Source organism: Anas acuta, chromosome 2, assembly GCF_963932015.1.
Source record: "Anas acuta chromosome 2, bAnaAcu1.1, whole genome shotgun sequence".
Taxonomy (NCBI): domain Eukaryota; kingdom Metazoa; phylum Chordata; class Aves; order Anseriformes; family Anatidae; genus Anas; species Anas acuta.
In genome coordinates, this window is record NC_088980.1 from 81656625 (window position 1) to 81683232 (window position 26608).

Sequence of the window (26608 nt, forward strand, 5' to 3'; positions counted from 1 at the left end):
TTTTACCCCCATGAGGGGTAAAACCCTAAGTCCATCTTTTTCATGCTCAGAAAAGGTATGTATGACAATGTGCACAATTATCTAGTTTCAGCTTATGAAATAAACTACATTTCTTCTAGAACAACTGGCCCCATCTACCCCTCTCTTATCTGGAACATAATTTGAGACTGCTCAAGATGCTGATCAGTACTGAGCACACTTAAACCATGAAATAAATATAAATTCATATACGATAGGGGAAATTACCTCAAACTCAAACTTAGAGCTGCCAAAGTTAGTCCTCTGTTTCTGCCAGAAGTTGTCTGGCTTGATTATCAGTGCAACATGAATACAGCATGGGAAGGATTCCTGTAAAATCTTCAGCAGAGGCTTTATGGAGTCCCATTTTGACCCACGCATATCTACAATGACGGTGAATCCCCTTTTACATACTTCCTCACTGCAGAAGAAAGGAGAAAACGTTACCAAGCAAGCATTACAAATTTGAACGCAGCACTTCTACTGCAACGCACTGCCTAATGAATGTGCTCTCTCCAGCTAACAATCCCATCCCTAGGGCATCACTGTTGACTATCTGATGCACACAGCAGTTCTCATGACAGCATTGCAAAACCTCTCAGGAAGCTTGCTGTCACCCCACTGCCAAACCCCTGGTGGGTGATAGCTTTAAATTTGTTGCCGATTAGATAATCTGCCTTCACCTCCTCTTTCATTTTCCTTTTTTATATTCACATGAATATAAACCAGAATTCAGTCCTCTCTCCTTCACCCAACACACACACTCACCATTTACAGAAGCACCAAAATTTAATTAATTTACAAATGACTCCATAGCACACACGCACACTTTACTGATGACAGTGTTCTTGTTTTTCTAATGATCGAGGGGTTCCTCTAGAAGACAGAAGTTGGTATGCTGTTCTTCCCTACTGCTTCTGAAACATTTTTGAACTCAGATTTTGTTTCGTATTTTCTAAGAGTTAAACAATGTTAGTTTGCCGAGGGAAAACCTTTACTGACAACTACTTCCATAATGGGGTCAATCTGTGGATAGCTAACTGGTAAGAAAGCATTTCATGGCTGTGACGAAAACCATACTAACCTGTTTCTACAAAATTTGATCTCAATTTTGCTGTCCAAAAGTTAGCAGACCTTATACAAAAATTTCCTGGCAACTTTTCTGAAGATGTCAGATTTCATTTCTTTTCTTCATTACTTATTGTACACTAACTACTTGCTGCTGATCAAAAGCAGCAATCACCACAAGCACCGGGAATTCTGATTTTGTTCCAAGAGAGCCTACTACAAGACCTTGTTAACGTGGAAAGGGAAAATATTTTAAAGCTGCGTCATAGCCAATGGACTATTAAGAGGGACCAAATGTCCGCTGTTTAAGTACATTAGTCACTTACAGGGATGTGACTAACGTAAACGGAATTCTGGAGTTCATGTGTTAAGGTTTTTAGAGTGTCCAGGAAGTAAGGATGCTTCACTGGCAGTATTATGAGAAAGATGAGTTATGACCGACTCTGGAGGGCAGAAGAGCTTCTGAAAGGAGTTGTAATACAGCCTTCCTTAGGAGAGTAGCTTTTTGACGTTAGTTTAAAAAAATAAAAAGTTTAAAAAGGGAGTTTATCAAGATAAATGCTGGCTCTCCCACCTGCCCAAAGGTACACACACAATTAAAAGGACAAAACCAAATATTGTTTTGAAGCTAAGACACACCCATTATTGAAAGGCTGCATGTTACATAAGAGCTGCTCAGCCCATCCCTATCCAAGTACACAAACTGGCTACTGCACAAGGAAGACTGCTTGCCACTAATTCATGAGATGTACATTTACTAGGATGCACAAAGCAGCTGCTCACCATGTGATGCAGATGTGTCCTCCACTCATGTGGCCCCATCAGCTGACAAAAGACAAATCCCTCTTGGCTAAGGATCAAAACAATAAAAACTGTTCTGGGAGGCTTTGGTCAGACAAGGTCCTCTGTTTGGTAAACCTGAACTGCACTAATAACTGGTCAAGTAAGTGTTGATGACTTAAACTTGGTAAAATTTTAAAATCAGATAAATTTTTAAATTAGTGCAATTCAGAGATGGAATACTGCCCTAACTGTTTTGATCCCTTGCCAAAAAAATGACACCTCGAATCTTCAGCTATGTAGGATAACTGTACTGCAATCATTTGTTGACAAAGTAGCTGTCTGGGCTATTCGCACCAGTTGAGAAGACCCAGGACTTCTCAGTTAAGGAGTTACATGACCAGTCCCCTAAAACATGATGTGTGTGAAAATCAGTCTAGCTTTTAATAAAGCTCCCTTTATCCTCAAATCTTTGCCATGTTTGCAGAGATATAAAATCCTGTACAAAGTTTCTATTTTAAAACTATTGATACTAGATTAACATACTCCTTATGCCAGAATACAACTGTATTTTGCCAGATTATCTCCACAAAACTCTCTAGGGCCTATTTTGATGCTATTAATGTCTCTAGTAACTTGAAGATCTAGAGGGCCAGAATACATCTCAAACGTTCAAATGTGAAATCAAATGCTTTCAAAGGTAAAAATCTCAAGACTTCTCTCCCTTCCTCTCTCTCTCCAAATCTCCCAGTTTAATCAAAAATAAAGAAAAAACACTAAGTACTCCTAAGCTTAAAAGTGAAGTAAATACCAGAGAAATTGAATTACCAACAATTACTCCTAAGGAAAGCCATAAACACTCTCAACTAGAATTTGTGAAGGTTTAGCTTTATTTTGTTTGCTTTGTTTTGGGCAGTTGTTTTTCTTTGCTTAATGAGAACACTTATGTCAATCTGAAACTGCTACCTGATTACATCAGATGCAAGGAAGAGTGCACACAAATTAACACCTTACAGAAATATGGAAGAAAATACATTCAGGCATGTTGTCCTGGAGATTTTGACAACTACTCCTGCAGGTTACGTGCAAACATTTTCAAGCACAGTTGGAGTTGCTCTAGTCTGTACCAAATGTTGGTGGAATCTGAGATAAACCTACAATCAGTGTCTTAAGCTCATTTTTCTCCTTAGTTTTACTACTCAAGAACAAAGTTCTATCTGAACAATTTTTTTTTTTACTATTTCTTTTAATATATATATATATTTAAATATATATTCATATATACATGCACACATACAAGCACTAGATTTGGTGATTAGTTTAAATTACACATTGTAATACATAGTTTAATTTTTTACAGTAATATCAGTAGTTTCACAGGTCTCTCCACAGGTTTATCTGAGACCTGTACAAGCAAATTTTACATACTTTTCTCCTGGTTATTCCTAAGTTATAGTGTCCCGATTCATCACGTCCGACACAAATAATAGTTTGGAGTGTCGTGCCGACCCCAGTCCACACAAGATACATTGTGAATGATGACCAACATGTTTCTAATTATTGATGCACTGAAAGCCTTTGAGTTGTATTCACAAATTTTCCCCAGTGACAGCTATGTAGCATGGCAGTATTATTTCCAAGACAAACTACTTTCAGCTAAAGCACGCCAGACATTCTGCCAACAGCCTTCCTTCTACAGGGCAGAGTAACTGTTTGAGCCTTTTCAAAAAACTGTCTGAAAACAGTAACTGACAGAACTTGGTACAAATTTGCTCATTTTCTTTAATCACTCAGTCTCTTAGCTTCTAAGTGTACTGAAATATATTCCCTTTGTTTTGTTGCACAGCATCAGAGTGTATCAAGGCTTATCATCACTTACCTAGGAATACAAGCTAGGTAAGAAATTAGTCTCCTAAGGTCTTCCTGCCGTATTCTATCATGATTACTACGAGCTGGAAACGTTAGGATGGGGCCTCCACGCTTATCTCTGCCACCTGAAAAACAAAACGTCAAAAACAAATCAACACAGCTTAACACCATTCTTGTTTGCAAAAGTAGTCTTCATAATGCTTTTGGAAAGCCTAACTCCTACACTTGAATGAATAACCACTTCAAGATTTCAAGTTAAATGCTAACACTGTCATTCAGAGACCAGCTTAAAATCGCATTTTGGGATTATCAATGAGTACATTGTCACAATTCCTACAATGAGGAAATACCTGTCAAAGAAAAAAAAAAAAAATGTGAAACGAAGACTCATGATAGCATTACAATTACATATTACCATCACATTCAAGTCTGATGGGCAGTCTGACATCTCGAGCACTGGTGCTTTGTTACATATTTAATTTTTGAATCAGCAGTCATACAGATTAAATTTAATTGCAGAGTTATGTTACTCTGTTGGCTAGCATTTAGACAATATTCAGTGTTAACTTCATTACTAGCACCACATTTAGGCACAGAGTATACCAGAAGAACACGAGTGCTGTTACATCGTTTTACCCCGTTGTGCTGCACAGATTCTGAATGGTCAGTTTATAGTTTTTAATTGTTAGCAATGCAAATGAAGGTAATTCTGAATCCACTCAATTCAAAGGGTTTAAAAAAACTGAGGTGGCTCCACTTAAATGTATACTTAAAATGAAATTTTATATTCAATGCCTTGCTAGTGGAAACAAAATGTTACATTTAGTAAATATTAGATTCAAGTCAGTAGCCTGTCTTTTATCAATGCTTGTACAATAGCAGTCATTCCTACAAGCTGAATTTCACATACATGTTCTCAACCACAGATGCATGGACTATTTTCTCCTCTCCTGTGGAAATGCAGAGAAACACCATTCAGTACTCCTGAGTGATTTCTCGTTGTAAATCAGCTCCCCATTGTAAATCCATGTTATTTAACAGAGTTTCTATTAAGCAGAGTTTTAAAAAACCATTTAAAAAGACAGACCAAAAGTGAATGAATAAATTCAGTCACTCAAGAATCCATCAGTATCCTCTCCAGAGCACTCTGTGTGTAGTTGCTAGAGACCCTAAGCCTAGATGCCAAGGTCTCCAGAAAGCACCTCCACTGGACACGTTCCCCAGGAGGCACCAATTGAAACTCAGATCAGGGAAGAGCAGCTCTGGATTTCTGTCAAGCTGCAATGCCAGAAACTTAGACATAAAAGGGAATTCATCTTATGTTTTATGACCCTCTTAAATGGGGCGAGAGAGTAAAAACAACTCTTCTTCTAAAGAGAGAGGGTAAGTCTAGCCTTGACCAGCCCAGCCCATTTGCCAAGAAGAGCACATTGAGGATTTTGTGTAGCAAGAGACAGAACGAAGACAAAAGCCACAGAGAAAGGCAGTATAAATGATCAGACCAGGAGTCTAACAGCCCAAGTCTCTGCTCAGCTCCACAATGACCAGTGGGCTTCAAAGCTAACAAACTTAGCTCAAAGTCTGCTGCAGCCCTTAATGCTCTCTCTCCTCAGCTACAGATCTAAAAGATTTAGGTTACAGTTAGAAAATATCACTAATTCCAACACCACAGAAAAAGTGGGGTTGATTGCTCAAAGTCAAAATTCTTCCTTCAGAATCAACAGCTAGCAGTGAAAAGCACACACACTGAATTTTCTTAACACTCTCCAAGCTTTTTACACAAATGCCTTGTTATACAAAGTCATCTCAGATCGTTCCCCAGGCCCTTCCCACAGATCAAGTATTATATCATGTTATTTTCCAGCATGGCAGAAGAAAGAAACACATACTTTTAATGTCTTTCTGGATGCCTCTGCAACTGACTCCCAGCTCCACACATACACCACAGAGGAAATAAGTTTTTACAGTACAGTACATAAATTTCTGATAAATCATATCCCAGAATTTTGGTACATTGCAGACAAAATTTGTCATGCTCATTTCAGGTCTAGATGAGTAATGGATAAATTAATAATAGCCTTGATTTTTAGCAAGACAAGTTTCACTGTCCAGTCTTGAACCATATGCTAAGATACTAAGTATTAAGCAAAGAAATCCCTAAGGCTTTAGGATACAACTGATATCTTTTTAATCTATTAAACACAAAGGTTTTTTCATCCTTATGCCTGGAGAGCCAAAACATAGGCCTTTTCCAATAAATAACTCTGGTTTCCTTTCTGCCTGATGCTGCTGTGTCATACACAGTTAAAAGTAACAATGTATGAGGCATCAGGTGGGAATTTCCTGTCTCACAATAGCTTTTCTTCAACTCAACCCCCTTATTTGTCCTGGCTTAACAAAAACCATATTAAGCTACTGCTTTCATCAGTCAGACTTCCATTTTTACCCTTTTCTTTTATACAAAACCCTCATGCTACTGAGATAGAATATCTCTGTTTATACCCAGATGTGTCATATGAGTAGCCGATCAACTCACATGAGTCAGCCAACATGAATCACTTCTGTCTAGTGCACATCGCAAAGAGAAGTCTTGTCGATGGTCTCCAAAAGACATCAGAACCAAACAGGCTGAGCAATGCAGTTTTTGTTCAGGAAATACCTTTTTACCCTGTCTCAAAATACTTAGGTAAAGCTAAGCAGTAAGCTTGTATGGAGAGGGAGGTGCAGGTCTCTTCTCCCTGGTCACCAATGACAGGATGCATGGGAATGGCACCAAGCTGCTCCAGGGGAGGTTCAGACTGGACATGAGGAAAATGTCTTCACTGTGAGGGTGCTCAAACACTGGTACAGGTTTCCTAGAGAGAAAATACTTCCTTTTAAGAAAATGCTCCCCTTGCTTAAGTATGTGTGGAGATATAAGAGTGCCCGTACTCAACAGGCTTCAGCTTGAACAACAGATTGTATTCCAGAATCCATCTTTACTTCACGGTAACAAGCCAAGAAGGCTTTTCTGTTTCAGACAATGAGATGCCCAGTACACCAGCAGATTATTGCCCAGTTCGGTGTAAGTCAGTTCAAGGAAGTCTTTTCTTTCCCTCTCACTCCACTTTTTTGGAGAACTGCTCCGTTAGCAATATTATAAAAACAACAAAGGATTCGGAGGGAAGATGCACAATGCATTTGCATCCTACACTCACCATGGCAGCAAAATAATCGAGTTCTTTCGTTACTTTGTCCAGTAGAAGATAAAGCTGTCCAGCCTGTGAGTGATGTCAGGACAGTTATTTCCAGTGCAGCATTACTTCAGTACCAGTATGTACACAACGAAGGTTAGTTTGGGGAGCTTTTTGGCTTTGCAGTTATCAACCTACATATGGCAAGACGCACGCCACAACACCTGACAGAAGTATTTGTTCTGCACCTCACTGCCTCCTGTCCTAGCACAAAATACCTGCAGATCTGCTTCAGATTTGAATTCTCGTTCAGAGACTACATCTCCCCTTCTCACCCTGTCATCTCAGTCATTAACTTCACCCTGCTTTAGCAGTTTGAGCATCGCAGATATATGCTAACATACTTTAAGATGCAAACAGAGCCCACAGATTTTAACAAGTCCAGATGAGTAACCACATCACAGTCCTCATTTGTACATTGTTTATTGGGAAGCATTTCGTTTAAAGTTCTTTGAAAACAGACAAACAAAAACCCACTTATCCTGGCCTGTGCCGCAAATAACTGAGACAAGGTGGCAGAATTCTCTTCTGTCTAAATATATCGTCAGATGTGCTAGACTATGAAAACACACTTCTTTTTTTTATTTACAAAAACACATCATTAACAGATCAATAAAAGGGGCTAAACTGGATTGCAACAATGAAGAAGAAACCAAGAGTGAATCACATCAGACCCACTGTGGTTTGTGGTAGAGAAAAAGCAATGACAAACAGTCTTTTGAAAAGTGATGAAGTGCTCAGACTGTGCAAAGAGAAAGAAAGAAATAACGCTGAGTAGGCATGTAAAACGTATCCACTTGAAAACAAATGGGAAGAATAAATGGAAGGACCGAAACAAAGCAATACAGAATTACAGCCTAACTCAGCCTGAAGAGGCACCTGTTGGAAGCAGAAAGGGGAGGTGTCCAATACAGTTTAACTGCATTATGGTGCAGTTGGAGTAAAAATGATAACTCAGGGGAAGGTATCTGAAATCAAGTGCTTTAACTCCTAATGCACTAGGATTTCAGATTCTGTCAAAACATTATTCCAAGAATGACTTAGGAAATACCTATGGTCGAAACAGTCTGGTGCTCAAAACAGGAGCAACGTAGGCAGAAATGCTGCAGTAGGTTCCCAAATTCCTGGTGGAGCTGGGAGTCTCTGACTTTCCAGCAATGACTTTCAGACCTCTTATTTCAAATAAGCTGCTCTCAGAAAGTACTCAATGAAGTCATCATTGTATAAAAATCAGTGTCCTTAGTATTCCAAGAACACAAAGGTGAATATACTGCCATACAGACCATTCTTACTCATTTAACTTTGAGAAGGCTGGCCTCATTTGAGAAAGCAGACAGACAAAAGATGGGACATGAACCAAGAATCAAAAGCGCTCTTTTTTTTTCTTCAGACAGTGCTATTTATGTGACTTTCCTGCTCTATAGAAGAAGCACATTTCTTTGCACTATTGATTGTCATACTTTATTTCTCCTTAAGAAGGCACTTGAGAATCTACTCTGAACATGTTGCAACAGCTCTACCAGAGCTCCAACACAACATTGGAGAAAAAACTACAGAAACCATAGTGATGTTTGTGGATCTTAGCTTTAATGGGAGTATTACAGGTTTTAGCAAAGACAGCTTAGTTTTCTTTAGGCAGTTTTAGTAAAGATACTTGCAATATCTTTTTTCCTACTTAACCAGTTACTGTACTTAAAAATATTAATACTCAGTATTAAAGCAAAAGCTGTATTTTTGAGGAAAACATAGGATGCACATTGAAAGCCTCTGTAAATCAGTAGTTCAGTGGGTCTCAGGTACCTTTGTGTTCCTAGATTGAAGGCTGGACAGATCTTATTCCAAAATGGTTAAGCCCTAGAGGTGGTGTTACTTTGTTTGTTGGGGGAAGTGGTAGGGAAGATATTAATCACTTGCATTACTAATATATCTCATTTCAATTGAGAACCACTTGCAATGGAAATGTGAAACTATGGATTTTGGCAGGTCAGCTCCAGCCAGCCTCACTGTCCCCAGCTGTTTGCTCCATTCTTCTGTCAGAAGTTACTACCTTCACACGGGCTCACTGGCAACCATTTCTGCCTACATCTCATCTCCTCTGGTTCACAATCCATCATCTCCACTGAAATGCATCTCCAGCTTTCACTCGGCTTTTTTACTTTTACCATATTAGTGCTTTTTGAGAAGGGCATAATGTTACAAAATCACATTAGAGAAAACCTATCATCTTTCAGTGCCCTCCTATGGGGTCTAAACTAAGCTCTGGACAATCTGGAAATTTAGAAGTCTTGGAATGGAAACGGATTAAAGTTTTCATAAAATGCCATAAAGCAGGGACAAAACAGAAGGGCAACGAGGGACTGAAATTCTGTGTTTAAATCTGTTTTCTCTTTTTTTCCTCAGAAAATACCGTTTTAAGCACACCTTCACCAGCATTACAATCCATAAGGAAAAGAATCAGGAGTTTCTGGACTACCAAGGAAATTGACCCTGGGCAGTCTGTTATGTCAGTCACTAGAGTTACCAGGACAAGATGTTTTATAAAAACGTCTTTCTTGTTTTACAATGACACTTGACTCAGCAGAGCGGACAGAATGCAGTACTGTGAACTCCACACTGTTCTCGCAAGCGTCATCATCCACGCACAGCAAATCTCTATAAAGTGCCGGATCAGGGATTATTTTGTGTACTTTAACATTTACAGATATGAGTCTTATTTCTGGAGTTCCTGACAAATTATTTATCCTGAACCTGCCTCCTCTGAGAAAAACCTTTCAAATATGAGACTGTCTTCTAAATCACCTGACGCTAAGATTACGGCAAAGAGCATGATGCTGATTAATCCCAACAGATTTGGATGTACTTACTTCAGAAAGTCACACCCAAAATGCAGTTCACAAGAATAAGCACCTCAAATAGCCATCATTCTATCAAGTTACTTATCCAGTTATAAAATAAATTATAATATTCATTAATCTGAGCCCCACTTTTAAATCCTCTGCTACTCCCTCTTAAGTAATCAACTAACTTCAAGGTGTATTCTAGAGGTAGCTAAAATTAGATGCGAACTCATTTTACCTTGAAGATATTGTATGTGCTTCAAAGGAGATGCACCGAAGTTTCACCTCTGCTACACAGACATTTCTCCCATGCCTCAGAATGACCAATAACAAAGCCAACTCTGCAAAACTCTCCAACAGAGGAACAAGAACAGATATGACTACAGTCCAGGTTGTTCCAAACAATGCTGCTGGATATGCAGGTACAAGCAGTATGCTCCACATTCAACGCAACACGTAACTTCGTTATTGCAGATCCTTTCGCTCATGTTACATTTGGGATACCTAGCTATATTAGTTGCTCTCCTGTATTCCTGTGATTTTTGCAATGATATTTATAGTATTTAAATGCTATTTTGTATGTGACTAATAACAGAGTTATGCATTACACAACAGAAGAAAATAACTGTACCTGAAAGGTATGCAACTTTTTCCTTTAAAATTGGCAAAACTTCCATAGCCTTCATTTCATCATTTTTGCGAAACCCTGAAAAATGAACAAGACAAGGTAATTAGTCAGAAATTCGGAGATTTAGCTGCTACATTTAATGAAAATAACTGTGCAACATTTACCCTTGGAACACAATCTCCATGTTACGCTGACAGGAATTAAAATAATCTTACAAAAAAAAGGCTGTGAAAAATAAACCATAAAGCTTTTAAAATTATTAATAAAGAAATCACCACTTTGACTAGCTTAACACAAACATCGTAGTATCCTAGCAAGGATCCTTAGAAAACAGGACATGGGAATTAGCCTTTTCTGTCAGTACATAAAAACTGTCACTTGGCTCCTGTTACTTTTAGGCATTCCAACTTCATCTCCCACTTTCTGCTCCAGCAAAGGAGTAATATAAAGCTCATAAGAGTAGGTTCCTTAAAAGCAGGTACCAGCCATTTTCCATCATTATATATATTTTTAAAATGTATTTTTAAAGCTAACACAGCAACACCATTTAAATCCAACGTTCGTCATGTTACTTCCCTAAGCAGAATCAGAGATCAAACTACAGCTTCTCTGCTGCCTGCAAGAGTAGTATCTCGTACCAGAGCACACTTTGCCTTATTAACTCTACACACAGTTTGAAATGGTCCCTAGGATGAGCTATTACTGTCAGTTTTGCAAAGCTGTATATCACCAGTTTGCCCTTTTCTTTTCTTCTATTACATTTCCGTGGACAGATTATAAACTTTCTCTTCACAACAGAGATTGAGGAAGCATTATATTTATGATTGTAAATTCCATATTGATCTGTACAATATGACATTAGCTGCTTCTGGGCCAAGCTGGTTCATCGTACACAAACTGGGTGGTTCTGTACCCACACTTTAACTAAATGCCCCTGTGACTTTTCCCAGTCTCTCAGGATTCACGTCTCTTATTTTTAAATAAACAATGAGAAATTAAGCACCTCAAAGAGCCATCATGCCATCAAGCAAAGGTTACTTATCAAGTTATAGAATACATGTATGTTATGATACTCAGTAATCTGAACCCCACTTTTTTCTTATTTTTTTTAAACTACTACAAGAACGAAGTCATGTCTGAAGAAGGTCTGTTTTCTGGGGTTAAGTGGGAAGCACTTATTTCTTTACCACAGCTGAAACCCAGAAGTGCCGGTTGCTGTTTAGTAAGAATAGCCCCAAGAGCCTGTTAGAGCACAGTTGTTGTGTTCCTCAAAGCAACAGTTTGAGATATCTAAAAGGTAAAATAAGCTTCTTCGTTATTTATAGTTTCTGGGAATTCTTACAAGAGTAGGCTCAGGTATGCACGTGGCATTATTTTCTAAAATGAACCGCTCTTTCTCTGTGCAATCCCTCTAGCGAGTGCAGCAAAACATCTGAAGCAAGCTATCACTTCTCAAAAATACCCAAAATGTTTCATATCCCTTTGTCTCAAGCCTCTGAGCCTTAACAAAACAGCTGCATGCTTCTGAGCTAAAACCTGGAAGTAACATACGAGTGCATGAAAAATACAAGACTTATAAATACAGGCATCATACACATCAAACACTCAACAGGTTTCCTGTTCCAGTTGGTAATCCTGAGATTTCTGTGCCACTGTAGCTAGTCGCAGGCACTATCCTTCAAAACCTACACCAAACCAAACACCTGAGGAACACAGCCAGCTGGGTGTTTATAGGTCATGAGCTATGAGGAAGGACCAAACCAAAGCATTGTCTGTGAAGAATTGAGGGGAGACATGGTAGCGGCGCACAAAACACATGCAAGTCCACTGGCGGCAAAAGTAAGCTGTCCAGAACCACAGCAAGACATTTATGGCGTGGGACGTGAAGTTTTGTAAACGAAAGAAGAGTGAAGTAGCACAGGAGATTGACTGCCTGTGGACCGGCAACTGCTGGGGATGTTTTAAAAATGCATTAGACACGTCTGTCAGAAATGCCACGAATGTAGGCCATGGCAGAGTCCCTCCAGATCACTGCAAGTGTTCAGCTGGAATATTGCCTCACCACCCACTGTGAATGGAGCAAAACTAAACAACTCTTCCACTCACTGTCTACGTTTTCTGTTGGTTTTGTTTTTCCTCATGACCACCAAATGGGATACAAGCTCTCAGAGAGGCAGGGCTGGGAGCGGGACGGATCCTCAGGCAACCCCCAGCTGCTCAGAGCACTTCTGAGCTGCAGGCATCAAGCAGGATTTTGCACTCACACGGCTCCATGGTTGCACTTTGGCTCCTAGGAGCTTAAGGTGGCTCAAAAGGGACCTCTTGCCATCGCCCAGAGTACTGGCTGTGGGTTAGCAATATTTTAGGGAACCTGCCTCCAGTTGTACACGTCCTCTGTTTTCATCAGGTAGGAACTAAAGCTGTAATCAAGAGTCCAAGAAAACCCTGTGCTTAAATAACTCAATCTAAAAAGACAGCAAATACCTTTCTCCAACCTGAAATTTATATTTGTGCTTCAGTTGACTGCTACAGCATACAGGCACACTTCCAGTGTTAAATGCTTTTTGTAACATGCTCCGAGCTACTCCGCCGTAAGCTTAATGTCAATTTAGCATGCCCGGCTTTCATATGAACCGTAGCAATTCCTTTGCTTGACAGCGAATTTAGAGGTAGAAAACGCTTTCTCCTCACCTAAACAGCACGCAGCAAGCAGCGCTGTGCCTTGCTGCCTGCCTTAGCTCCACATTCCCCCAGACACCGGGGTGCTCCCACCCCTAAGCCCTGAACCCATCTTGACTCCGCCTGTACCGAAGCAGGGAGCAGACACCAAGCTCCCACCCCCGAGGAGGGGCTGGCTGGGAGGCGGCGCCATTTGCCGCCCCTCCGCCGCCTGCTGCGGCAGGTGACGTCACCCTCCGGCCGGGCGGTGACGTCACCCTCCGCCGGGCGGTGACGTCACCCGCTGCCGGGCAGACAAAGGCTGCTCCCCTCACTGGACTGTTCCGTGCAGCTTCTCGCTTTCACCGGCCCCTTTGTGCTAATGAAGTTTCTTCTTGGCGTAGAAAGGCTCAAAGCTGCTGCCAGCCCACTTTTAAGCAAGAAGGCACCAAGATGCTGCTGCCTTCAGCATTTCCTCTGTGTCACAGCAGGAATGATATTAACTACAAGATTTTCATACCTGAGCCATTCCTCCCCGCAACTATAAAGCCATCATAGTCACATTGCAAGAGAAGTTGCCTTCAAGCTAATTAAAAAAAAAAAAAAAGCAAAGAAGCTGTAAATATAATAAAATGACTTCATTATCAGACTGATTCATTCAGATTTGTCTCTTTTTTTTTTTTTCTTTTTCCCATAAAAGATGATGACACTGATATTAACTCCTGAAAACGAGTAGGTTTATTCAGCTTTGCCTATCAGTTAACAACTGTATATGGCAAACCAGAGAAGTTTATTTTTAAGTTCCCTCCCTTGTTTTCCAAGTGTCCAGAAAGAAAGAGAGCACAAGGCAGGTCCCTGTTTCTCTTAGTTTGCTATGGAAAGGTTTTAAAATTAGTCAGTTTCTAAAGATTGTTTTAGCCTATATAAAGAAAAAAAATACTTCCAAGCAAAATCTGAATAGATTGACAAGCAGACACTGTGAAACCTTTCACATCCTCACGCTGAAGTTGATACGTACCAACCAGCACAGATTAAGTCAGCAGAAACATTCAACTCTTCCCAGATCTTCAATAAGATCTGTAAAAATGGTTGCTGAGCTGAGCACCACCGTTTCACAGGTTTACAAATGCAATCAGACTACTGAGGTACAGGTGAGAAAAGAAACTGAACTTTCATAAAGCAGAAAGGGGTAAAAAGGGGCATAAAGCAGAAAGGGGCATTTTCTCTTGATTCTAACATGGAATTTTAAGTGCTGAATTCATTTTTGTGGTATGCTTAACTATAAATTCATACTTTTGTGTCCAAGTACAGGATTCATAAAGCGATTGGAGCTGTCAGTTCACCAACTGCACTGTTATCACTTCCCGATATAGACGTTGCCTGTATTCATTTCTGCTCAGCAATCTCACACCATATTTCATGTTGGAAAAAATAAATAAATAAATAAAAAACTCGGAGAAATTATGGCAAAGAATACAACTGTGTTTTCTTCCAGCTGACCAGTTACAGCAGGTATAAAATGGGAATTCATCTCACGGATTCTAACTTTTAAGAATGGCTGCCACTGAATCTTTATAAACATACAACTTCTGTTTTGGGAAAAAATGAAGAATTCTATCAGTATTTTATTTTTTTAAATGATGTACAGATCATTAAGCAGTATTATTAACCTTAGCATTCATCATTTACTCATTCACACTTCTTGGACAGGATTGTAAAGCCTACAGTTAACTGCAAGGGCACAGCTTAGAGGCATAAAACCAGAGGAGCGTGACTTCAGTGTTGTTCCCACAGCCTCTTAATAAAATATTAAGATTAGTTCCTGCTACCTCTCAAATAAAGTATTTGTTGTAGCTAATAGCTGTTCTTATCACTAAGAAATCTGTCCTTACAGCTGTTCATATCATATGAAACCTGTCCTTAATTTAAAGCAATCCCAGTAACACGATATGAGCATCCTTCCCACTTCTCCAGCTCTGATCAGGCTCACAATCGTGCTCATCAGAAAACGCGACACCTCCAAACCCCGAGTTTAATCCCAGCAGCTCCCAGAAACGTTTCACTGCTGTGTTGTTTTGCATCCTACGTGCTATCAGCACAGGCTGCACTGAGCTGCACCACACCAGTGCAGAGCTGCTGTGCAGTGCTGCCACACGGCCAGCTGGGGCCTCACAGAAGTGAATTGCTTTACAAGCTGCCTTGAAGGAGGAAAATGGGAATTACGAGCCTGCGATGAGCTGCTGACACTGCTCTCAGCTGGGGGCATTTTCAGATTTCGCTAAATGCGTGGGGTTCTCTTTCTATTTTTAACCCTTCTCTGTTCAAAACACACATCGACGAAAGGCAGCGCCTTAGAGCCTCACGCAGCGCTTTTGCGCTTCCTGTGAGCCAGGCATCCGGCGCCTTTATCCGTTTTTTTTCCCTTTATTTGCTGAAAACGTGTGCGCTTCCCCCCCCACCCCCCCCATCACCACAGGGCCGCCAACGGCCCCTCCCAGCCGCCAACGGCCGGCCGCGCGCAGCTGCCCGCGCCGCACGTCCGCAGCCACGGGCGGGAGCGGGGGGGGTGGGGGGGAAAGGAGGCGGCGCCTCCCGCCCGCCGCTGCCGCAGCTCCGTCATGGCACGGGCAGCATAAAGCTGGTGTGTGGGCAAATAAATGACAAATAAATGAGCCTCGTGCCCATTCTGTGCACTGGTCCAACCCCTCCGCTCAAGCAGGGTCACCTAGAGCGTGTTACACAGGCAGGTTTTGGATATCTCCAGAGAAGGAGACTCCACAGCCTCTCTGGGCAGCTGGTCCAGTGCTCCATCACCCGCACCTCATGTGGCGATGAAACCTCCTGGGGTTCACTTTATTACCCCTTGTCCCATCACCACTAGCCACCACCAAGAAGAGTTGGGCCCCATCCCCATTACACTGTCCCCTGAGGTAGCTGTGGAGGGTGGCAACATCCCCTCTCCATCTCCTCGTCCCTAGGATGAACAGCTCGCTTAGTCTGTCCTCATAAGACAGATGCCCCATGATGTCAGTGACACAGGCAATGTAAATTATGATACTTTAATTAAATGCACACAAATTTGCCTAATTTAAACTGGATTAAAATGGGTTTGTCAGTCTACAACCCTGATTCACTCTACACAAAACTCTGAACACACATGGCTTCCTGGAAAAGCTCTTTAACTAACATTTTAATTGCATTAAAAAGCAGCAATGTACTTTGGCATGCATAGGAATGCATTACTTCAGAAGTCTACAATGTATTTTAAAAGCACTAGGTAAGATTTCAACAATGTTTCTGTCTTCACGTCTTTGGTTTCTTGCACAATTAAAGACACACAAATTGTCTCTGAAAATTTCAAAGTCTAAAACCAATTAGCACTGCTAAGTCACCTGGCAAGTGTGGTTAGAAATACTAACCCTTGCAGTAACAATAACACAACGTGAAATTAGATTTCTTAAGCTGTTTTCACCTTTACTTTAAAAAATACGTAGATTTTTACTTCTTAGACCATCTCGTAAGGTTAACATGCAAGTTTATGGCAGTAGTACAGAGGAGCAATCATTGATACATTATTTAGTTTGGCAAATATTTTTATTTTTACACATTATTAAATGAGAGGCACTCTCTACTGAAGTGCTTTTGGTACAGAGCCACTTTTGTTGTAGTCAAGTCACGCGGCAGCATTCTTCGTTGCTTTTGAGCTCCAAAACTCAGAGACATGAGAGTCTGGCAATTTGAATGGAATATCTACTATTATTAAAAAAAAAAAAAAAAAAGAAAAAGAAAAAGAAGAAAAAAAAAGAAAGAAAAAAAGAAAGAAAGAAAGAAAACTTGAGAAATTAAGTCACAGAGGTTTACCTAGCCATAACCTTTCCCAGCCCAAGTCCTTTGGCTTTTTCAAAACGTTTGAACAGATGATGGGCGTATTCTGGACTCAGCACATGGAAAAGTGTGTCGAGTCCAACATTGTTACTGAGCATCCAATTAAAAGATTGCAAGACTTGGACTGCAACTTCTCTGTAAAAGACTTCCTCAAAAGCTTCAATAGCTGATACATCACAACTGCCTTCCTTCATGCTTCCCTAACCAAGCATAAATGTATACGGCCAGCATCTCCTAGGACGTTTGATTTACAAGAGCCTTCCCATTAAGTCCTTTATGCACACGGTTTTCCTGTTATGCTTTTACCTCCACTACCACTGCATCCCCCAGCCTTGCTCCTAGCTAATGACAGGTCAGTTTGTCGGCACTACAAACTGACCTGTCAGTTTGTCTATCACAAGAGTGATAGAAATAGATGGAGCATTTTATCTGCTGTCCATTTACTCTTCACAAAGGGCATCAGGAGGACTAGTCTTCTGCAGAAGTTACTTAAGAGAACTTGAAGTACACAGACATCAGCTTGAGATGTCTGAAGACCCGTCCTCCAGCAGATGCTTTGACTCAGGATGCTTCTGTCCTCATGAGGAAGAGGCAACACTTAGACCATTCAACTCAGCTGCATGCAGAGCATCCCAGGCAGCCCAAATCACTTCTAATGTCAGCCTAGTTCTGAACATGGTAACTGAGAGCACGAAACCCAGATGAACTCCATGGCTTTTAACTGTTCAAAGACACTGCCACCAAGCAAGCATGCAGCAGTATACATTTATCTCACAATGCATTTATCTCAGAATGCTGATACTGGTAGCAGCAGCAAAACTGCCTTGATTTCAAGGCAGACTAATAAGTATACTGCCCTTAGGGGGAAACAAACATGAAGTTGTTGAGACTCATAAAGAGCAAAATTTTGAAATAACAGGACTTATTCCGTAACTTAACCTTAAAATAACTATATGCATGATGATGCTAAAATCCAAGTTAAGCATCATAATGCAGTTCTTGACTTGTCTCGATAGTTTTGTTTTTATTATTATATTATACAGAACGGTAATTTAAGAATCAAAATCAACAAAGCTATTTCAAATTTATTTGGATGTACAACAAGATACCTCAAATGAGTCCAAAATGCTTTCCAGACAAGGCCAATATTAGAAGCATTAACTGCCCACCAAAGCAGCCTGTTGTTGGCAGATGTGAGATAATCCTGTCCTTACACAAGGCCTGATTTTGACTTCTTTGGGTAATTGATTGCCATTAAAATCACTTTTCAAATAGCTCTTTTTATATCCAGATTTGTTGAACTGTTATTCTTCAAGCTCTTGGCTCAATGACCTTCTATGAATATGAGCTCTCTAACCTAATCAGATTCTTTTTCTATCTTTCCAATTAAAAGTAAAATAATGCACATTACAGATATCAGCATTTACAAAATCTGATTTCTCATAAAGACTTCCGATTAAATGTGAAAATCAAGTTCATGATTTTATTTTTTTATTGAACTAAGCATTGAAATAACTGATGATTATGAGCAATAGCTCTTCACCTGCACTGACCATTTGTTTTGCAGTATCTAAAACTGAATCACTCAGCTAAAAGGTAGAACAAGAATTGCTCGAGCCTCTGAACAGAAAGCAAAACTTTCCAGTCTGCTTTATTTTACCACCTCAGCATCTCAGCCTAGTGATGTTACTTTTTAATCTTTCAGCAGCTACCAGCTGATTTCAAAGGAATTTATGGCTTCATTATATCATGCAGTTGAACTCCTTTTACCAAACATAAATGCAAAATGATGCAATTAGGCTGGGCAGGATGTAACTCGTGGCAGCTGGTGAACTAACCACCAAGACCTAGTGGAAAGTTACTTGTAGTTTTCCAAAAGGACACACTTCACTTCAAGCATTAAGCCTTAATCAAAGTACTAAACTCCAAGGTCCAATACAAAGCTAAAATATTTTGATTTTCCAGTACAGCCTTCTGTTTAAACAGGTACCAACAGCTCATTAAATGCTCGTGGGGATTATATGTGCGTGCATGCAAGCTGTGACACAGTGAAAGTGAAGGAAAGGGTTCTGCCCAAGAACAAGTGCCATGCAACCACACTATCAAGGATGTAATTTGGCCAATAGTCCCTTCTGGTGGCACTGGTAGCTTGAGATAAGCTGAGGATTCTTAGTTTGATTAACCACTATCGCGTTGGTAGTCAGAAGAGAGGCTACCACACATTTAACTCTGATTATCAAGTACAGCTGTCCTTTGACGAGCTGGTTAAAAATAAAAAATGAAGTTCAATAAATAGAGATCTTCCTACTGAAACGTAAACGTTGTCAACCAGGAGAAAACACACTTGAGGAAATTTTCACTTCTAGAGCGGGGGAAGGAGAGAGAGATGGGGAATTTTCAATATAAATAGATTTTTTCGAGGCCTCAGAAATGAAGGCTATTCAAGTGATCGTGTTCTATCAGGAAGAGACCGTCTTCACCAACACTGCAAAGACACCAGGCAGGCACGTAAGCAGACTTCCAAATCCATATTTAAATCAGGACAGGCAGCTGAGCTAAATACAAGGTATATGAAAATAACCTGTTCAAGTCAAGAGTAAACAGACTTATCTGTTCAAGTCACAAATATCTGTAATTAATTTTGCATATTTTGTCTATTGTTTAAAAAAAAAAAGCACACAATTTGAAATACTCATCTTTGCCTTCCTTAAGAGAAGACTTACTGGCCGTTATTGGTCAACATCAAGGCACTGAATCCACGTGGGTATTTGTACCTCAAAAATGAGGATACAAAGCCATTAATGAGCATCTCTCTTACTAGCATACTGCTCCATCAGAGAGCAAAAGGGTACAAAATGTAAAACAGAATAAGCTATTTGGAGAGCTATTTTACAAAAGCAAAACAAAAAAACTTTACAGTGACAGCCATGAAAATCACTCAGACACGTAATGAATTAATAAGAAACAACTGAATTTAGAACAAAAAAAATCAGTAGCGTGTTTACAAGTTTCTAGGATTGACAAAGTAATCTGTGACTGAAGATGGTATCTTAAATCAGATGCCTGTTTAAATGAAAGAAATGCAATTTAGTGTTTCAACAAACACCTTGACAAATTGTTTAAGGAAATGTCAGTATTTATTTATTTTTACCTCCAAGTGTAGCTCTTGCACTTTCTCCTACAAAACCCAAATTAAATTAACCAACTTGTAAATTACACAGAAACAAATTCAAGGATTTCAGTTGTGAAACAGTCTTGAACATAAAGACTTTATTTAATACCTCCTCTAAAAGCATTTAAATTGCTGTAACATTTAAATGCTGTAGCATTTAAATTTCTTGTAACAAAGTGATTGACAGAAATATAATTAACAGAAACCAATATATCACATAATAAAATAAAACGTATACTGCTGATTTCTTTAATGCCCATTATGCTTAAACTTACAATCAAAAAAAATAAAAGAAAGTATGATCTACACATTCAAATACGTGCCTGGTATCTCTGCACACTTATCAAGTATTATAGGATGGAAGGATATTACTGAAGATTAAGAGCTGGCTCTGGCACCAGCCTATGGAGCTCATCTGGTTCCAGAATTCCAGCCTACCAAACAAACACAATCTGAAGCTAAATGAACCAACCACACCTGTATGTTTAATTTCAAGCATCAGCAACTCAGCTGTGAGTTTGAATTTTAAAATACTATGGCAAATTCAAGCAAAACATATCACACATCAACTAGCATCTTGAATTGGGAAGGCTCTTCAGAGGTCCTTTGTGTTTCCAAAAGGAGAAAGAAAATTTTGAAGAGCAGCATCATGGAAACCCTGCATTACAGTAAAATTAACCTAAAGCAGACGGCAGCACTTGTAGGAATGCCACTGGAGATTAAGGTTGAATTACAAAAGCCAGAATTACTCCATTACAGTAGTCAGCTACAATGCCATCCTCTGAATTTTTTCCTTCCAGAACAGCGGTTTTAGAACAAGGAAACGCTGTGTTGTTACTGGCTCAAAGACTGTTCTTTAATGAATAGTTGTCAGGTGAACAGTGCTATTTTGACACAGAAGGCCATTATCCTATCTGTGTACATCCTTATCTCCAGAATCGTCTTCATTTACTAGGAAGTGCTATTGTCCTGAATACACCATAGGCATTCCTTTTTTATAATGAGCTCAGTATCCGCATTTATGCTCCCTTCAGCAGATGACTAATATTACGAGCACGCTATTTTGATTGACACCTAATACCATAGCTGCCATTATCACTTACATCATGCTAAAACATGAAGTGTTACCCACATCTATTTGGAGAGTAAAAGAATACAGAATTGCTTTGACACGTTGTCAAGAAGCACTGTCAAGCTTCACCCACCATAACTATGTTTTCTGTTTCTCCATCTTACAAGGTCAGTAACTAAAGCACAAGTAGAGAGGATTCTACCATATTATAGCTACACATTCACTTTGGATATTATACAGTAACATGCCATTACAAGACAAAGTTGAAGGAATAGTCAACTTACCATTCAGAAGTATCAGTACACCTGTTTTTTGGTTTGTATCCCACTTACAAGAACACATTGTTCGTATCCCAAAGGTTTAAAGTGCCCGTGGCCAATAGAATGGATGAACTAAACGGTGTTTAGGAACAGCAGCGCATTAAATCCTTATCCTTTTATCCAAAAAAAAAATTAAAAAAAGATTTCAAAAACTCAGAGTTCAAGTCCCAAGTGAATCTGATGTAGTTTCCATAACTGCTAGGCTCATCTTCTCCAAAAAGGTCTATTTTCAAGTCAAAACATTTTTCAACCAGTCTTGTTTGAGCAGTCAGACGAAAGAAAAGAAAAAAAGAAGTACAATGCATGTCCTAAATCTAAGTCATTTTTGCCGATGCATATTTTCTGCTTGTACAGTTTTGCTTGACTGTCAGTTTGTTTAACAGTTGCTCTGCCTGGATTTACTACCAAATAGGCTTTGACAATGATTGCTATTTAATCCTATGTAATACCCAGATGCAACTGTTCCCAGATAGCACGACGGTTTAAAAACACAGTCTCCCTGACTACATACAAGTCTAGAGTCATGCACCAGAAACCTTGTAGCTGCAAAACTCAACAATAAAATGGACCACTCTATCACAAACAAAAGCTATTAAACTTTTTTTTTTTTAATAAATGTATCTATGATCTATGAAAAGCAAATAATTATAAATAAGACATAATTCCTTACTGAAAGTTTCAGTTTGGTAATCTGAAATTTATAATGTTTGTACTTTAGGTAATAACATTTCAATAAAACCAAGTAACAAGGTTAACAACTAAGTGTCAGCACTTAAACTATCTTTGAAATAGTACAACACAAATGCCAAAACCTGAAATACCCTTGGTGCAGTACAATTTAAGCTTAACAGTTAGCTTTCTCTCTAACTACTCATCTAATAAAAAACTATGGTTTCAATTGTGTTCAACTTCTACAACTAGGTAGACAGTCGTTAGCCATTCTCAGTTTTTTTCTGCTATATTTAGAGCTGTCAGCTTCTAGGACCATTCAATGAGCAGTATATATATATATAAATTTCTCATTTGAATCATCTGTAGATTTCATCTTTTTTTTTTAATGACTTCTAATATATAATCCCCATCGTGCAATAACAGCATTTGTTACATAAAAAGCTTCAGTATACACAAGAATTTGCTAGCAAGGATATGCCACAAAAATCTGGGAGATACAACAAAATATGGAATTACTTCCTTAATTGTTTCATCTCAGCTCATATTAACATGAAACAGAATTCTTTGATTATCCCTGAACATCCACATCCCAGTTTCTGAAATGCTTATCCTACTGAAGAAGATGCTGCCATGATCTAAATGGATATCCACATACATGTCCTTAGAAAGTTAAAGTCTATGCAACATATTTGAAGTTTGTCTTGATCACTAAAACGCTAGAAAATCCTTCCCAAAAGAAAACAAAAAACCTAACATCCCCACAATATTTTCTATATAATACTCTACAGATATAGACAAATAACCTGAACAATTATTAACTGTCTGATAAACTTATTTTTAGCATAACACATACCTAAGATTTAGATAATAAACTACATCAGCAATTAAGAAACACTAAGCATTTGTAGGGTGAGTAACAAAGCCTGCCTACAGCACCAGCTGATAAAACTTAAGACAAATTACAGTAGAGAAGAACAAAATAGTCTGCTTGATTTCACCTTGAGGATATCAAATGCTGCATTATATCACTACTTGACAATCTAATCAAAAAGCCAACATAGCTGGATAGTAATACGACTGATGGATTTCAACGTCTTAAAGCCAGCTCTGAGTATGAGAAGAAAAAAAGTGGGGTGGGGGGCTCCTTTGGGATTGAGTTATCAAAAACAAGATACTAAAAACAAACGTAAAGATGGAAGATTAATTGCCATTTTTCAAGACTGACCTACGGTGTGTCACAATAATACAGGGCACAAGAAACCCATGCCAGAGCTGGAACACTTCCAGACAAATGTACTCAGCATCTCTACTCCACGACAATTCAGGTGAAACACCACATCCAACCAGACTACAACTTCAGCATTATTAACAGGCTGCGGTCTTAATGCTTCATGAAAAGCTGAACTCAAACTTGGCTCCACAACACCTAAATTATCCACTTTAATCCAAAGATAAATGAATGTGCTTATTTGCTTTGAATTAGACATGGCCACTTTAGTACTTAAAGAAGAGGACCACTATTAAGTCAGTCCTCTAGTTTTAATCTGCAGTGTTAGTCGCGGGTGCTCTGTGTGGCAGAAGCATTTGGGCAGGCAAAAACTCCAGCCTCCCTGTCAGCAAGTCTTCCACAGGTTTGTTTAACAACTTGCATAGCACAGCTAGGAGCACCCAGGAATACATACAACTTCCAGATTTGTGCATGTGTTTGCCAATACTTCATGAATCTTGCCTTTTGTTTCCAGGACTTCCAAACAAAACCAGATGATTTTGTTAAAAGAGGTAATAGCAGATTATTATTTTTTTTTTTTTAAAGAAATAAAGGAAGACAGGTTCCTCTTTTACTGTTTTGTCTGTGCTCAGCACAAAACCAGAATGCCTCCCTGACATCAGGCGTATCAGAAAGCATGCCGCCGACTATTAGCTGCAGGAGAACATTTGATCTGTGCCAAAGCAAGAGCATCAACCTGCAGCACTGACAGCCTTCCTGACAGACCCAGGACAAAGTCTGTCCTAGCTGAGGGCCACCGTGATTCCACATCAGTCTGCTACACAAAAACGACGAGCCCCAACACCCCCTTCTTCTTCAGGAAACAAGAGTACAAAGGAAACCACAAGGATGCTCTTTTAGCTGTTTCCAGACAACGTGCTTATAACATGACTCAAGCACTTGAAAAGAGTATTTTACCATGAAACACTACACCATACATTGACAATTACATCAGGAGGTCTACGCCAACTATGTAAGCAATTCAGCTTAGACTAGGATGCCAGGGGTTACTGCAGAACATGAATGCAGCTGTGACAGACGAGTAAGTATCACGACTAAGTATCCATGTGTTGCTAAACACTGGCCTCCCCAGCATCACACGGGCAAGAGTACCACAGCAACAACTACCCCAAAAAAATCAAACGAGGACAGCCCAAACACACGGCCTAGCTCCCAGCTAAACCGGCCTCACAGGGGACTCGCTCACTCGCCACTGCAGGCCCCGTATATCCATGCTCAAAAAATTACATTAATTCATTGTTGCCACGTCTGAAAATCAGTTGTAATTCATGGTACCACACATCTCATGCTTCATCTGAGGAAAATTTCTCACATTTATCATACAGGCTGTTAATGTAGCTTTCTTCAGAGGCCTACATGCATGAAGCCACCTGAAGTTGATCAGAACCACTCTGGATGTTCAGCACCCCCCTGTCACAGCCATTAACTCTTGAACTTTTAACTCTCTTAACCCAGCAGCTTTAGCTCTGCCCTTAAAACTTATGTTTACATTCCAGACTTTTGTAGCTTGAACATGCACAGGAAGGTGTACAGGATAACAAGGGCTTGTAAGCAATTAAATTGAGTGTCCTTAAGACACTTGGTTTCAACATAACATAAATACTTGTTTAGATTTGTGTTTTTACCTACAGTTGTTCACTGCTATACTGGGATTCTGGCATAATAAGCAGTCCATAATTTCCCCTCCAGCTGCTTCTTTTCTAATTTATGTTCCTTTTCTTTCTTGAGATTGGTTCCCTTCACCAGGGTTGGTCCTGCAGCGATGTCTATAATGCCAATGGGGAAGCAACTTCCCTGCTCTGCCTCAGTTTCCTGAGTGATAAGATTACTCCACTCACCAAATTGCAGGAATTTATGACTCACTTCAACATCAGCTAATAGTTAATGTTGTCCTTACTGCTATCTTTAGACTTGTATTTCACAAAATGGTAGTGGTTGGAAGGGACCTCTGGAGGTCAAGTGATTCATCTCTCCTGCTCAAGCAGGGCCACCAAGAGCCACTTGCCCAGGAAGCTTCTGAAGATCTCCAAGAAGGGAGACTCCACAGCTTCTCTGGGCAACCTGTGCCAGGCTCTGTCACCCACACAATAAGGAATGTTTCCTGATGTTCTGACAGAGCCTCCTGTGTTTCAGTTTGTGCTTTTTGTCCTGGCACTGGACACCACTGTAAAGAGCCAACTATAACCTACTACACTTTAAGGTCAAAAGATACTAGCAGATATTCAGATTCTCTCTACATACTTTACATGACATAAATCCTCTAACTCAAAATGAGTAATCTGAAGTACTAACAAAGGTGTCTGAAACATCTTAGGACCTTGAGAGAGAAAGCAGCTCCTGACGGCTCTGTTTAACTTGAATACCAGCTCCAAATACAGAACAACTCAGATTGGAAGGAACCTTACTTAATACAACCTCCTGCTCAAAGCAGGATCAGCTGAGGTCAGACCAGACTGCTCAGAATTTAATCCAGTTTGGTCTTTAAACCTGCAAGAGCCAAATTCCACAGCCTCTCTGGGCAACCTTTCTAGTGCTTAATTATCCTCACAGGGAAAATCTCCCAAGTTCCAGTTTATAGCTGTAGTCTCTTGCTCCTCCTCTCACGCACAAAGAGGCTGTCTTCATCTTCTCAATTCGCTCCTTCCAGCTATCAGAAAGCTACTGTACTAATGACTGTCCTCTGAACCTGATGATCCTGACAGTTTTCACTCCACACGCAGCCCGGTTGTCTAGATTAGAGCATCCCAACTTGAATACAAAGCTGTTGCTGTGGGGAGACCACGTCAAAAGGCTTACTAAAATTCAAAATAGAGGATGGACATCTGCTGCTCTCCCCCCTATCCACAGATCCACTCACAGTTCATCACAGAGGGTGATCAGGTTGGTCAGACATGATTTATCCCCAGTAAATTGATGCTAGCTATGCCCAAGCAGCAACACCATCTTCACAAACCCATAGCTGGACTTGGCCCATGATTTTCCTGTGTATCAAAGTGAAGCTGACCAGCCTGTGGTTCTCTGGATGACAACTCTTGTTCTTCTTTACAATTTGCCTTTCACCAGTCATTGAGAAACTCGTCCCATATCCGTGGCCTTGCAAAGATGACA

The 26608-nt window shown here is 39.8% G+C and overlaps 1 protein-coding gene across 2 annotated transcripts in view; it reads right to left on the reverse strand.

Annotated features, from left to right (window-relative positions):
- The window catches only part of TRIO (trio Rho guanine nucleotide exchange factor), a 242366-nt gene that overhangs the window by 166523 nt on the left and 49235 nt on the right, over nucleotides 1-26608 (reverse strand). For both annotated transcript variants that reach the window (XM_068670984.1, XM_068670985.1), the window contains exons 2-4: nucleotides 10437-10511; nucleotides 3746-3860; nucleotides 247-439 (exon numbers count right to left, since the gene is read on the reverse strand). In XM_068670984.1, the coding sequence (XP_068527085.1) occupies nucleotides 247-439; nucleotides 3746-3860; nucleotides 10437-10511 (383 nt within the window). The remainder of the gene's footprint in view (nucleotides 1-246; nucleotides 440-3745; nucleotides 3861-10436; nucleotides 10512-26608) is intronic.